The sequence below is a fragment of the Megalops cyprinoides genome, chromosome 6 (genome assembly GCF_013368585.1).
Source record: "Megalops cyprinoides isolate fMegCyp1 chromosome 6, fMegCyp1.pri, whole genome shotgun sequence".
NCBI lineage: Eukaryota > Metazoa > Chordata > Actinopteri > Elopiformes > Megalopidae > Megalops > Megalops cyprinoides.
Window position 1 is genome coordinate 39,842,742 of NC_050588.1, and position 15,241 is coordinate 39,857,982.

Consider the following 15,241-nt stretch of genomic DNA (forward strand, 5'->3'; position numbering starts at 1 on the left):
AGTGGTTTTGCATTTTCTGGCTTTTTTACTTGACCACAGCTCTTTTGAAGACTATGATAATTCATATTTAAAAGCCTGAATAACACATTGCCCTCCCAGACTCTTTTAAGATCTTTTATTACATATTTAAGAAGAAATTGTTTAATAAAATCTGAACTCACCGTTTCTCTGGAGTAGTCTTTTGGGCTGAATTTAAGATGACACAAAACATGCTTCATGTTTAGCATATTGTTAGTCCCACACGCATGTCTGTTTGTGGGTTTTGTTTTGCTGTCAAACAGGTGAATGCTCAGCAATCATTCAAGCACCTGCATTGTCTGACGTAAATGCTTCTTTATTGCACAATAGACAGCTTGTCTATTCATAATATCAATATGTGTTCTCAGGACTCATGCTTACTTTTCCACCTTTGTTCTGATTATGAATATTGTTCATAAAATACTTTGGCTTTATACTGTCCCTTCTGTAGAGATCTGGAATATGTAACAACTGACAGTGACGTATATTGAATCTATAGTAGTAAGACCCGTGACATTGAAAATCAAATTCTGGAGTGTATCGTAACATTGAATATTAAATGTTGGACTGTGTGATATTGTAAATGTCATCCATCTTATAGTATGATATGAGTAGAATTTTAACCCTTAAAAAATTTCAGTGGTTTCACATGGAGTACAATGTCATCTTTATTTTCCTCTTCCTTTCCGCTCTACAGGATATCTGACCGTGACCATTGAGCCCATCCCCCCTGTTGTAGTGGGAGAGACAGTGACACTGAAGTGCAACTTCAAGACAGACGGGAGGCTGCGAGAAATCGTCTGGTTCCGGGTGAGTAGCACCCCCTGCTGGTGGGAGGTCATGCTGAATCTGGGCCTGCTTGTTCTGAGTGGCTTTTAACCAAAGAAATTGCGTTGACTTTTAGAGCCTCTCATAGGCTGACTTTTTTGTCCTGTGTGAGTGATTGTGTGACCCCCATGGTGGGACCCCCAGCAGTGCCAGCTGTACCTCTTTTGTGGTGTTATGGTGTCAGTGATAGTTACATGTTAACATCCTGCTAATGATAACATTTCTGTTCTTACACCCATTTCCATGGCACCGTCCAGGTGTGAGGTATTGCCATAATGGCTCCCAGCAGGACTCTCTGTAGTCATTATTCTCCCCTTTTTGGTCGGAGACAGGTTTGCGTTTAACATTTGCTGTTGTCTCAGCCATCGCTGCCTCTGTGTGAGACGTTCATTATGTCTCGGTGCCGTCCACAGCGAATAATGAGCGTGGAAATGCTGTCCTTAATTGCAGAAAAGCACAGAATTGGAGAGAAAGCTCCTGTAACACTATCGGCCGAATAATTAGGACACAGAACAAATAAAGACGGGTCACATGCAGGCTCTTATCTATTCAAATGTCAATGAACCACCTGCTAATCCACAACCTCCTCTGTTTATTTACCGATATCTGGCCATGCTGATTACAAATATTATAATGTCTGCTCAACATTATGGTTGCTAAACACGTAGGCTTGCATATTCCCTGGCTATTTTTAATCTTAAAGTTGGTGTGGGATTATTATTTCATTGTTAACATGCCTGTAATTACACAGCAAATCATTCCAACACATTTGTAAATGTGAAGGCTGATCCATACAAAAAAGTCAGTTAATCAGTGTGGAACAGTTCGTCGCTGTGTGCACAATACACATGATAAAATTAAACATAACAGGGACAAACTAATCTGGCTGCCTCAGGTCATTCCTTCCTGCTCCTTTGTTTAGTAATGGGAGACTTCATAAAGCCAAGGTGGGTGGAGCTATCATGTTCATTCACTAACCGGCGTGAACAAACTGATGATTGGTTCAAATCAGTGAGTGACAGAGAAGACACGATAGCTCCACCCATCTGTATATTCACGCTCACTTTCCCATTTCTAGCCTTTGTGAACGCAGCCTTAACCTTTTACTTTCGAGCACATGATCTTATTACACGTCTGAGAAGCGAATCTCAACAGCAACTACTCCAGCTAACTCCAAATGAATGATGAATCAATTAATCAATTTGCTAAAGTACTGACTTTGAATCCTCAAGGGTTGACTTGAACACTGAGAGAGACTCATTATGTTGTCCTTTCAACAGTGAGTCAGGAACATTCCACCAGCCTCCTTTCTGCAGAGGTGATTTAGCAGAAATTAAATTAGTGTCCCGGAGGTGATTTCAGGTAACAGACTTGTCTCAGCACTCAAGGAGATTTGTTGAGAAGAATGAAAATGGGTGGAAGTCTTAGAGGACAGCATTAAAGCAATGAAGAGACGGTCAAAGAGCAATTGGGGGGGGGGGGGGTGAGTGGGGGTGGAGGCTTCTGAATATGATATCAAAACCAAATGAGACTGAATATCACGGATTCAATTCCACCTGTCTCTAATAATCCATTGTCTGCCAGGCTCTTCTTTACAAATTCTGACCTTTAGAGACAGGACCGAAAAAAAAGATTAATAGCGCCTCACTGAATCTCCTCCATATCGTACATCATGTGGAACAGTTGGACAGTTTCATTGGATCTGGAGAGAATGTGGAGGTTTTGTTTATTTTTATTTTTTTTCAGTTATTTTGTAAGGCCTTGAGAAGTTGCAGAGATTTTACTTTGTACTGATGTTACACATTCGCTCAGAGTGGCCAATGTACAAGGCTATAAAATGATTGTGTAAAATGAGCTGCTAAAAACGTACTGGTATGTAAGCAGTATATAACACAGACATACAAACACACATGCACGTATGCATATATAGGCATTTTAGCTGGGAGTTAAAGTATGGCGAGAGCCACAGTAGAGTTTAAAAAAATGAGATGGGCGTTTTCCAATAAATTTTTGATACTTTACGTCCAAACCAACACTTAGCCAAGGTTTTATTTCCCGGCAGAACGACCCCTCTGGTGCCTTTTTAAGTCCAAGACAGTTTAAAAGGAAATGGTATGAATAATGAATACGATCAGAGGCCAAAGGCGGCCTCGCAGTGCAGTTTACCGAGAGGGGGATCGAAGCGCTGTTTGTATTGACAGCTGAAGCGGTGAAGGAGGCCCCTCTGAGACCGCGGCTGTCATCATCAAGGCCCGGAGTTTGGAGGGGGAACAGAAAGGTGAGCGCGGCTGAAGCGTCCCTCTTTCCCCCAACCACCGCGGCTTTCCGCAACCGCTAATATATTATAAATCACTTATCCACGCTCGGCTGCCAACGCTCCTTTAATCTCGCCCTTTTATTTGACTAAACTGCCGACTTCCCAAGTCTCCCTTCTTCTTTTTTTCCCCTTTCCTTCCCTTCATGATGTATTTGAGGTTGATGCCCACCCTGGGAATCGCGGTATCTTAATAGAAGCCGGGGAGGGAATCGAAGAGGAGGGAAGCGGTGTGAATTAAAGATCTCCTTCTTTCGGTCGTTCATTACCGCGGCGCCCCGTTATCTGGACGGATTCTGTTTGAGGGTGTTGTAATACACACCGGAGAAGGCTTCTTCCGCGCACCCTGCTGCACAGCCCGGCCGCGATCGCTGATAGCGCGCGTCAGCGCTCCGGGAGCTGTCAGGGCAGAGGCGCGCCGGTCCCATCACTGAACGGAGACTTAATAAGAGGCGACTTTCATTCTTGGTTTGTTTCCAGTATTAAATGGTTTGGATTCACACCTCTGGCTGAAGGATATCTCTCATAAAATCCTCAACGGAGAGGCTATTGTCAACGTTGCTAACACGTTTTTATATGGTATTTTGTTGGTATTGCCGTTGCAGTATATTGGGGATGTATTTTTAGATCACAATTTCTTTGAAGGGGCAGGAAATCCACCGCTATTTTATCCTAACTAATCGAGGATTGAAGTCACGGGAAAGAGTTTATCCCCAGGGATACATGTAATAGTCAGTATTGCATATCAGTGTCTCGTAACTAAATGTTCTGAACATTTGAGTGTTTTAAATCCTGACCTTGTTTGACTTTGGGGAGAAATTGTGATCGGGTTTTGTGCTCTTAACTTTATGTCTCACTTTTAAATATTTCTCCTTTTTCAGATCTTATAATAACAATTTTGGATTTAAAAAACTGTAAAGGTACAACTTGAAAAAAGTTACACCTGCCTAAGTTTATTACTGAATTTTTAAAAGTGGTTAATTTGAAATCCTCCACTGCCTGTGTTAGGGTTCCTTGGTTTGTTTGATTTTTAAAATACAAATTTAATACAGTTTTTATTAATATTTGATTTTAATCCACTTTCATCAACCAAACTTTCACATTCCGCTTGAATGTGAATATAGAAGTTTGGTTTGGTTGTTGATGTTTCCTTTTAATTGTGCATTTATATGAGAGTAAAAAGTGAAGATTGCACCCTCTCTCTCTTGAGAGGAGTCCACTGTTGTGCTCTGGATTGCACATTCATTCACCATGTAATCATTATTTATAAGGATAGATATTTATCTCACATATTAAAGTGTATTTTTGAAAGATATCTAAGGAGTATGCGGTACTTTATCTAAGGTCACATTAACACTCAAATTCTAGCAGGCTTCTATGTGCAATAGCATCAAACTGTCTGATATTATAATAATATATTATGCTTAATGGAAATCTGCCGCATAATTTTAAAACCAGTGTGTAACATTGAGTATTGACAGCAGGGAAACCATGTGTTTTTTTCTCAGTGGAAATGCTGCATGTATCATTGAGTGTGGAAGCAGTGGAGGGCCATGGTTTCTCCTCTGTGCAGATGTGTGCATCATTGAGTGTGGAAGCAGGGGAGAGTTGGGCAGGTTTCTCCTCTGTGCAGATGTGTGCATCATTGAGTGTGGAAGCAGGGGAGAGTTGGGCAGGTTTCTCCTCTGTGGAAGCGCTGTGTGTATCATTGAGTACTAAAGGCAGGAAGAGCCATGCAGGGTTTTCCCTCTGTGGCTGTACTGTGTGTGTGTCATTGAGCGTTGAAGCAGGTGAGCAGGTTTCTCAACGGTGAAACACTCGTCTGTTCTTGCCATGCCGCTCTTTTTCCTATGATGTCATCCCCTCCCTTTGGGGGGTTTCCACGGTGATTCCAGAAAGCGCAGGGCTTCCTGCAGAGGTGCCACTCCGCATTACCTGTGAGCCATTGCAAGCATCCGCCGCTCTCTCCGCTTTCAGCGTGAAACCTTCCTGCAAGCATCCGCCACTCTCTCCGCTTTCAGCGTGAAACCTTCCTGCAAGCATCCTCCGCTCTCTCCGCTTTCAGCGTGAAACCTTCCTGCAAGCATCCGCCGCTCTCTCCGCTTTCAGCGTGAAACCTTCCTGCAAGCATCCTCCGCTCTCTCCGCTTTCAGCGTGAAACCTTCCTGCAAGCATCCGCCGCTCTCTCCGCTTTCAGCGTGAAACCTTCCTGCAAGCATCCTCCGCTCTCTCCGCTTTCAGCGTGAAACCTTCATGCTCATTTTCTCTTCCACATGCAGTTTGTTGAGGTGCACTGTAGATATTACCCTTTGTACATGACAACAGAATAAAATGCCTTGTAGTACTATGAAGTACTACAAACCGCAGCTAGTGCACTCAGAAAGCACATGCAGGTAGATCTTTCTTTCCTTCTCCTAGATTACTGGCTTGTTCAATAATGGATGTTTGCAGAGATTCCAAACTGCTTGAATTTGTACGGGAGGCTGCTACATAGCTACAATCAAAGAGTAGAGGCGTCGGCTTTATCAATCCATGTTTTCGCTATAGATTTTTCCCTGAAACTGTTTTGGTTTATTTTTTAACACAATCAAAGATGACAATGTATTTTATGTACAGTATATCAGTAGTATTTTAGACCTGAAGTTAATCGTAGCTGTTGGCTTAAGGGAAAATTCAACACAACAACAATAAATTAATCAACTTAGCCTTATTCAATCAAATCAGACTTATACTCAAAAACTCAAACAGCTTTAGGAAAGAATGATTAAATTAAATCAGGGATGTCATGCCAGGCCTGGACTGTGCACTACCATAGTATCATACAGTTAAGCATATAACCAGTCCAACTGTGTCCCTCTCAGTATCTTTAGTAAATAGAGACAAACCAGGTATAGCCAGTAACCCTAACAATGGATTCACAATGAGGCTGATTAGTGTATACTATGTATACAGTTTGTTTGATGTGATAATGTACAAAATGCTATTAGCACAATGCTAATGATCAGACACAGAACAAATGCTCTTTTATCTCTCAACAAAATAGATATTAATCTTCCATTGAGAATGATGTTAGTGAGAGTATTCCCGCCTAAAATCTGCTGAAAAATTATACGTGTTAAGAAGACATGCTACGACACGCTTCTCTTGTTCTCTTCTGTATGGGGAGAACACAGCTTGTCTTAGCCTATGATAGAGTTCTAACCCGAATAACATTTTATGTCCACTAATACAAAATCTGTGGTGTCAATCACTGTGTGACAAATAACCATCATTAGTGATAAGGTCTGCCTTCCTGTGAGTCTCGGTGTGATTCAGAAAAGTCATTTTACTATGAAATGGCACCAGATTATTCTGAAACACACAGTTTCTGTTTGATTGAATTGGACTCACTCTAAAGATGGCAGGACAGTTTTTTATTGAAATCAGGCTGCAGAGCTACTTCATGTCTAGCACTGAAAATAGTCATTAGGACTACCATTGTGAGGAGAGGCAGAGACTACGACATGACCCTCAGTCACATTACAGGTCCTGTGGTGCAGCCAGCCCCTAAACATGCTTACAATAGCTGAGTGATTTCTCTCATAAAAATGAGCAAAACTGTAAAGCATTTTATAGAGAGAGAGGGCTGTTTAGCATTTAGCGTGTGTTGCATGTGATGAAAACTCCGCGGCACTTTTGAATGACAGAAATTGAAGAAAAAAATTGCAAATAAAAGAACCTTTCTGGTGATGTTCTCCAGTTTAGGTTAGCTGAGATTAAATTTCATTTGTCCTGCAATGTTCTTCTATCCGTTTGCAGTTAATAACGGAAAGATGGATTTTTTCATGTACTAAACCTCAGTTGCTGGAGTGATGCTGCTGTGTAGGGTTGTAGCAGGGAAGGGCCTTCATCCAGAGGGCAGTAACATCCCAGGTGGGTCATTACCTCTGTGTGCTGCAGTTGATATAAGGCTGTAAGAGTGGGCACCAGGTGAAACAACGGCTGCATGTCGATATGGGGAGCAGTATAAGAGCATGTATGAAAGCACCCTGATTCAGGAATAAGGTTGTGCTCAGTGCTGCCAGCGTTTTGCTCTCAGGACGGTTGGTGTTTCTGCTCTCTGGGATTAAGTCAGAAGCGGGTTAAGGTTGTGGGTGTGTCTGTGTGTTCCATAGGGATGCCCTGTAAAGCCTGCTTTCGTTGCAGGTACAGTTCTGCTGGGCGTTGGTGCCGGACTGACACTGCACTGTGTCACAGCCCTGCTGATATAAACCATGGCCTCTGCTTCCTGTAGCCATGCCCCTAGCCAAGATGTGTCTAGCCAATGACAGCCAGGCTGCGGGGAACCTGACAAACGAAATCCACGGGATCCGTGACCGTGCTGAACGCATCGATGAATGGTCATATGATAAATAAACCCAGTTTTCTGCATGTTTCTGCCATATGTCAGGCTGCGTGGTGATATTTCAGATGCCAGACACGTAACCGGGCCTCTGTCTGAGTGTCCTGCTTGTCTGCAGCGGTGAGGCCGCCGTTGCACTCATAACGCAGCGGTCAGGGGGTCAGCTGCAGCCCCCACCGTGAAAGGGAGCTTATTAAGGGATGGAGTCTGAGAGGCTGGAGACTGAGGTGAGAGAGGAGACACTGAGCAGGGGTTATATTCAAAGTGGAGAGCAGACGCATTTATGTGATGAAAATGCAGGGGTCTTTTTTTTTTTTACCAACCAATAACACGCTCCGTGAACACTCTTTATGGGGGACCCGGTGTCTTCCTCTGAGCTGTGCTGTTGGCGTAGTTCCTCTGTCTCCGCGTTTAACGATTGTATCCTAGTGACAGATGTTGTGCCTGTCATGGCCAGTTTGTGTGCAAAGTGAGTGAGTTAAAGGAGTGCACAGTATTACGGAGCCACAGGTCACGGTCACAGGTGTGGCCCTTACCTGCGTGTACTGTAGGGCAGAGGTGCAGTCCGACTATGTGGAAAGTCTCCTCTGCTTAGTACGATCATCCTAGATCATCCACTAAGAGACTTTAATACCAACCGTAAACACAACGAGGAAATAATAAACCATCTGAGAATTATGCAAATGTCATACATAGGCAAAGAAATAAAGACTTCAGTAACAAGATAAATTAAATATTTGTAGCACAAATATGTATGTAGCACAAATATGCATGTAGGCCTTTTTTTGTTTCATATATACGTACTGTTCATGTCTATCTACAAGGATAAAACCAGCTCACCTGCCTTATGGTTTATATTTATTCATTAATGTTATTGAAATATTTATCGTGAGGATGGACTGTCCTGTCCCGTTATTCATATTTATGAAGTGGAAGGAATGGGAAACAGTTCAGCCTTCAAATGAGAGTAATCGTTTCTCACTGACCCTGCAGGGCATCGTTTGAGAAGAGCTGCACATTGCGTATGCTGGGAGCTGCACGAAGCATTACAGAGTATTACACCCAGCAGATACTAATGCTCATTGAGAGAATCAGACAGCGCTGTTCTGAGCCTCTGCCTCCGGTTTAAACAGGTAACACTCTGAGTGCTGTGACAGTGGTGATGGGCGGAGCTGCCACAGTCTCCCGCTTTGAGAAGCAGGTACAGACTGTGAGTGTCTGGCCGGGCGTTCAGAGACTGACCTGGCAGGATTCTTCCTGCTGGACTGGGTCTTTTTTGTTGCTGTGTGTTTTGTTTTTTTGTTGATGGAGGGGAAGGAAGGGGAAAAGCATACATAAAACATTATTATTTTTCAGTTTTGGTCTGTGCTCCAGTAGGAGAGCATTCAGCGATCATCTATGGCCTATTAGGTAAGCTCACAGTGGCTGAAAGCAGCACACCTGAACTGCACATGTGCTCCTATGGACTGAGAATGCTGGCCCTGCCATTACCCGTTCAGTTCAGCCTGCAGGAAGCCTCTGGTGTTTGAGGGAACATTTGCAGTACAGCCCCAGCGAGCAGCATGGCTGGAACAGGTTGTATGGCAGGTATGTCAGACAGAACCTGGCTAACGTTCCTGTTAATAACGTTACATGGAGCCAATGCTTGCAGCACTCAAGCGCTTGGCTTGACGTGTAAGAGGTGTCCACTTGAAGTGATTGAATTAGCTCGCAAGCTCTCTCTCCCTCTCTCTCTCTCCCTCTCTCCCTCTCTGTCGCTCCCTCTGTTTCTCTCTCTCTCCCTCTCTGTCGCTCCCTCCCTCTCTCTCTCTCGCTCTCTCTCTCGCCCTCTCGCCCTCTCTCTCTCTCTCTCCCTCCCCCTCTCTCTCTCTCTCCCTCTGTCTCTCTCTTTCTCTCTCCCTCTGTCTCTCTCTCTTTCTGTCTGTCTCTCTCTGTCTTGCTGTCACCCTCTCCTGCTGTGTCTCCCTCACTCTGTGTGGTTTTCAGTCTCTCCCTCTCTCCACTTGTCTCTCTTTCAGACCAGTGTGCTTTTGGGTATTGATATATAGTCCAAACAGCTTCAGCTTGTCCACGTTCTCTGCAGTTACCGTGCAATCAAAAGGATGAAGGATTTAAGAGGAAAATCCCTCCTTTTCACTGCACCTTTATCTCCTGTTCTCGCCATCTGGAACGTCTTACAGGACAGAAAATCTGTGAAATGCTAGCAGGCTGATTGGGAAAAATAGGTTAGCAGTCTACCTGTAAGCTACACAAGCAGTCCCTGTGACCACCCTTGTTTCCTGTACATTTATGAAATTTATAAATATATCTTCATATATTATTTTATGATGGAAAATCTAGAATTATGATGAGAGGGAGATTGGGTATTGAGAACAACAGGCATGGTAAATTGAAAAAAAAAAAATCTGAAATGGCAAAGTTAAAAGCTTTCTTTTTTGGGGGAAAAAAACAGAGGGGTCCCTCCACCCAACAGCAGACAGAGCAGGGATGAGTTCACAGTGCAGTAAATGCTAAGCCAGTGACAGTCTTTATTAAATATATATATTATATATTACAGTATTTCGAATCAGCAAATATAAACTATTGTAGCAGTGGAAAGGAGGTTAGCAGAAGGGTTAGGACCCGTGGCCGTGGAGGCCGTGATCTGAGACCCTCCTGTCTCATTCAGGGCAGGAACCAACTCGAAACAAAGGATAGTTTTCAGCACCAAATATTTTCTATAGCCACAGGCCACCCTCCACCTCAGCACACAGTTTGACTGTCTTCTATAGACATAACATTTAAGTCTAGACTTAAAAACTGAGATTCCCAGACATAATTTAACAAGAGCATAACAAGGTTCATAATAGAGCATCTCTGTGTAAAAAAGCTGTACCACCAGATTTTAAAAAAGAAAAGAACTCTAGAACCTGCTCTGGAGCATACAGTATATCCCTTATATAGCATTGTGTCAAAGCAGGAGTGAGGTTCAGTTCCTGAGGATCATTTTTACAGTGGAGTGTCAGAGACAGCATAGATGATGGCTGTATTGTACTGGTTACGGGAGTCTTGGCTGCCCTGTGTCTGGCCCCGTGCTGGTGCTGCAGGGTGTTGCAGTATTTGGGCGGCGTGGCGGGCGTGAGCTCGTGGTCTACGAGGGAGTAAATCCCATTAGAGCTGTTGACACCGACGCTCGCAATCACAGCGTGCAGAAGACTTGGCTCCTGGCGGCACAGCGTGGCAGAAAGCAGCAGGGTCTGTGTGCAGATTACCCTCCGCACCGACCCGCTGGACCGATGTATGCGGCCATCTCTGTCTGAGCCTCAGGCCCTGCAGAACGCGAGCTGAACCACGAGCAGAACCGTGAACAGAACCGTGAGCAGAACCGCGAGCGGAACCGTGAAGAGAACCACGGCGGCCCCCACAGCCGAGGGCAGCAGCCCACTCGGGCGAGGGTAACGCTGGGCACGCTCCAGGAAGGGAGGAGAGGAAGATCCCTAATCCGAGTTGCAGAATTCAGTGATTTTGTTTCCTTGGTAACCGGAGTCTTGGTGCACAGTGATGGCTTGTGCCGTGTACACACACATCGTGTCTGCTCCCTGCAGCTCAAAAAAACTGCCACTGAATTGTAACACTAATGTAATTGTAGTTGTGTCATTGTGTACATGATCTGTTCATTCAGGTCGGTCATATTTTCTGTGTTTGGATTAGTCTTTGACCGGGGAGGAAAAATATTTTTAACCTTAGCTGGGTGCCCACAATCTGTCCAAAAGAAGACAGTGGAAGGTTACATTTGTGACATGACAACCTGTGAGATTTGTGCGTGTGTGTGTGTGTGTGTGTGTGTGCATTAATTCAAAGGCAGAAAGTGTTGTCAAAGGCATACAGAGGAAGAGGAAGAATTCCTATCGGAGGATGCATGTGTGCATCACTAAGACCAGTTTTGTTTTCACATTCCACGCCTTTTTGAGAGAAGTGAAGGAACCTGTAAACTGCTTGTTAGGAGTGGTGAGCAGCGATGCTCCATCCCTGGGCAAGTCCATCCCTTGTGACAAAGAAACTGGAGGTGCAACTAGATAAAGAAAACTGAACACAACACACACACACAACGTTGCATTTATCTTAACAGCTGTTACAGTGGTTTATTCACCGTACTGCCATGCAGAAGAAAGACAGTTCTTATGGAATTGATCTACTTGTCTTTTTACTTGGAAATGATTCATACATGCAGTGCTTTGTGTTGCTCTGAATGCCTCTGTGATTTGTGTCACATAATGAACCTAGAAAGAAGACACAACGCAGCAACATGGGTCTCTTGTGATGTAAATAATACAGCTTTTAAAAGATGATTGTATGCGTGGAGAAGTATCCTTTTAATACAGCTCCACGTGCAGCCTGTTGAGGTGAAACCGTGCTGTTCTCTCTTTCTGCAGTGGTCTAGACACTCGCAAAGCACAGAGGAGCCCACTCACACACACAGCGGTGGAGATGAAGCTGCGGCTTACGATCCCAGGGCCTGTTTCATGTCCCCCGGATATTTCCACACTAGTAAACACTCGCACAACAGCCCCGAGCCCCGCAGATCTGACGTCGACCCATTACTTCCTTAATGGGGTCACCCTCCTCTCTGAGATCTGACAAAGTCTGCAGCCACTTCCAATTTCATTCACAGGCAGTCACTCCTGCAGCGGCACGACTCTCGCAGACCTGTCTCTGATGGCCCCCTCTAATGAGGTCTGGCCTTGTTAATAGATCTCACCACGTGACAAAGAGCAGCCTGTGAAGCAGGAGAGGAAGCATGTGATATGTGTTTAAGAGGAGAGTGAAATAAGACTGCTCATATCCCCGGGGAGAGGGGGGGTAGGGTGTGTGTGTGTGTGTGTGTGTGTGTTGGGGGGGGGGGGGGGGGGCGGTCAGTTATTAGTATCTTTAGGCCATGTGTCTGTTGATGATTGCCCATAATGCATTGTGTGAGATGACTATTTTCACGAACTCGATACTCATCTCTGTGTTTTTGTACGTATTCGTCATTAATCATGGAACAGAACTTTAGCCCATCAGAGAGCACATACAGCATATGCTGTTTCTGACAGCCCCATCCTGTAATCACAATAAATGTGTAATAAAATTATATTTCACTGCCATGTGTGCTTAGTGCCTGAAGGTACTAATGCGATATCTAGCTAAGAAGGTAATCTTTTGTAGGATATGTGTGTAGAAAGCCAAATTTATGACAGAGAATGAATGTTTTCATGTGTATTTATTAGCAAATTAAAAGCCTATACACATGGCTAACTTGCTAACCACCATTTCTGCATGAATTTTCTCCAGCAGATGTGACATCTCTTTCCCTGCTGCAAAGATGACAGTCACGGGCCATCAGCTAACTGCTACCCTGCTAAACTAGCTGGCTAAGCATGTTGATTTTCTGTAGACGGTATCTCAGTATCAAATATATTCAATTTTATTACTGACTCAATTTGTGAAATGGTGTCAGATAGCAGAGAACTGAATAAGAGGCCAAGCTTATCACGTCCTTCCACCACGGAGGACCAGCTCCGTTCACACGATGGATCCATCTCATTCTCCACTGAAAACATGGCAATACATACAAGACACATAAAACTCATTATCATTAGAGCCGCTGTTGAGAGGCACTGAGTTAGGCAGGCATTGTAGAAGACATACAGGAGAAAAGGAGAAGCTGAGGCTAATGGCTGAGCAGGAAAGCGATTGCATGTTTGCCTACATTCAGCGGCACTGAGGGGGAAAAGCAATCACAGCTCAAAGTCTGCTTTTCGTTTCACGCTCCTCCTGCAGGTTACTCTCCATTATTTAATACCGCCATCTCTGAAATGAATTCATCTAATCCATAGCACAAACGTCTGAAAACAGCATAGACGAGATGGAAATGCTTTCCCACACAGCTTTCTCTCTCTCATCTCCTCGCACTCAATCTTCTAGAAGATAATGTTTGTACCAATAAGACCATCTTAAGTGTTGAGAGAAAATATAAGACAGATAACTTCAAGAAAACACAACAGAAATCAGCTGTAACATAACAGTATTGTATAACCAGTAATCCTGACTTAAAATGAACATTTTTATTACAAAGTGAAACCCTGGGAAATTATTTTATTGGATGGGCAAAGCATTTACCGGTATGAACCTCCATTGCAACAGGCACTGATGTAGTATACCATGTGCTTGATCTAATCAAACAAACACTTTCCAGGACTAATTAATTATTGTCCCTTTTTCAGCAAGATCAAATGGATTTCAGGCGCAGATCAGATGCGTGTGTGAACTGTTCCTGAGGAAAAGTAGCGTTCGTTTTCCAGAGACCAGCCTTTAGTTCCCTTGAAAATGTGAGCTGTGATTGAGATACATGGTTTGCACATAGATGCTGGAGCTTTATATATTTGAGTGTAACTGTGCAGTGAATATCTGAGGCCGGGAAAGTTTTGGCCTGAGCAGTGTGTGTGTGTGAGTACTGCGCCAATCCGATGGCAGATTTTCCCAAATCCATTTCGTTATCACAGAATGATCAAACATGAAAGTGATTACTTAGCGATTAGGAGTGGATCAGAGGCAGTTTGTGACATTTGCATTACAAGGGGGAGAGAGATTTTCATGGCTTGGGGGGGGGGGTGCATAACAAGGGCCTCCACATAAAAACAACAGATACAGGGGATTTCTGTAGGGGGACCTTCTCCCATTGTGAATGCTGGAGTTGGTTAGACTGAAAAATGTAAGTGTAAATTAAGATGGAAAAATGTCGGTCCCCGAGACAGCACAGCTATGTCACAGCTGTGGCGGGACCAGAGGGATGCTGTCGCTTTTGGGTGAGACATACTCATGGCTACTGTTAGAACTGGTGAATACATTCCTACAAAATCAGCACAGATTGTTTTAATGTAGCAAGTGAATATGCGTGAATAGGCGGGTAATAAACGGGTCATAAACTTTCAATTTGAGAGTATGACATTATGTACAAATTATTATTTTACAGAATGTTCCTTTCAGATTTGATGATTTGTTATTTTGAATTAATGCCAATAGCAAGATATAAAGGACTAATGTGAAATATAGCCTTGGTTTTTTTTCCCGGATGGCTTTTGTGCAAGTCAGTTTATATATATATATATATATATATATATATAATTTTTTTTTTTTTCTGGTTGCCGAGCACTATATGAAATTTCAGTTCTTTTTGTGTACATAATGACTCATGGTGTAAGAAAATCTTCACTCACACACACTTTCAGGCAGGAAAATTAATAATATCTAATGCATTTTTGCAGGGCTCTCAGGCTCTCTCTCATGATAATCAATGAGAGAGACTACAAGTCTGTTTTTTCTTAATCTTTTTGTTAATTAACAAGAATTTGAATATTGATCCAAGTAATTGATTGGCGATCTCTGAGTTGATGTGGGCTATTCCTAGCACATGAAGGCTTGTGTTTGTAAACCCCCTGTGCATGTGGAATACTATACCTCCCCATGGGAAGGCAGTCCTCCTGTTATGCTCTTTTGACTCCCACACTAATGCTAGTTGATGGTTTTTATGCTGATACAGCCATGAGCCAGTCCACAGAGACCAATTGAGGAAGCAGACGGCTCAGCGGTGGGCCAGGCTGTCTTGATGGTGCTATAACTCGTTAGCCTGAACTCCATCATTGCTGTAAAGGGAAGAAGATTAATAAGTTCGCTCATGCACA

The 15,241-nt window shown here is 43.5% G+C and overlaps 1 protein-coding gene across 1 annotated transcript in view; it reads left to right on the top strand.

Annotated features, from left to right (window-relative positions):
• The window catches only part of LOC118779259 (immunoglobulin superfamily member 21-like), a 180,115-nt gene that overhangs the window by 83,351 nt on the left and 81,523 nt on the right, over positions 1–15,241 (top strand). Inside the window, exon 2 of the mRNA XM_036531263.1 lies at positions 716–828. Coding sequence (XP_036387156.1) covers positions 716–828 — 113 coding nt within the window. The remainder of the gene's footprint in view (positions 1–715; positions 829–15,241) is intronic.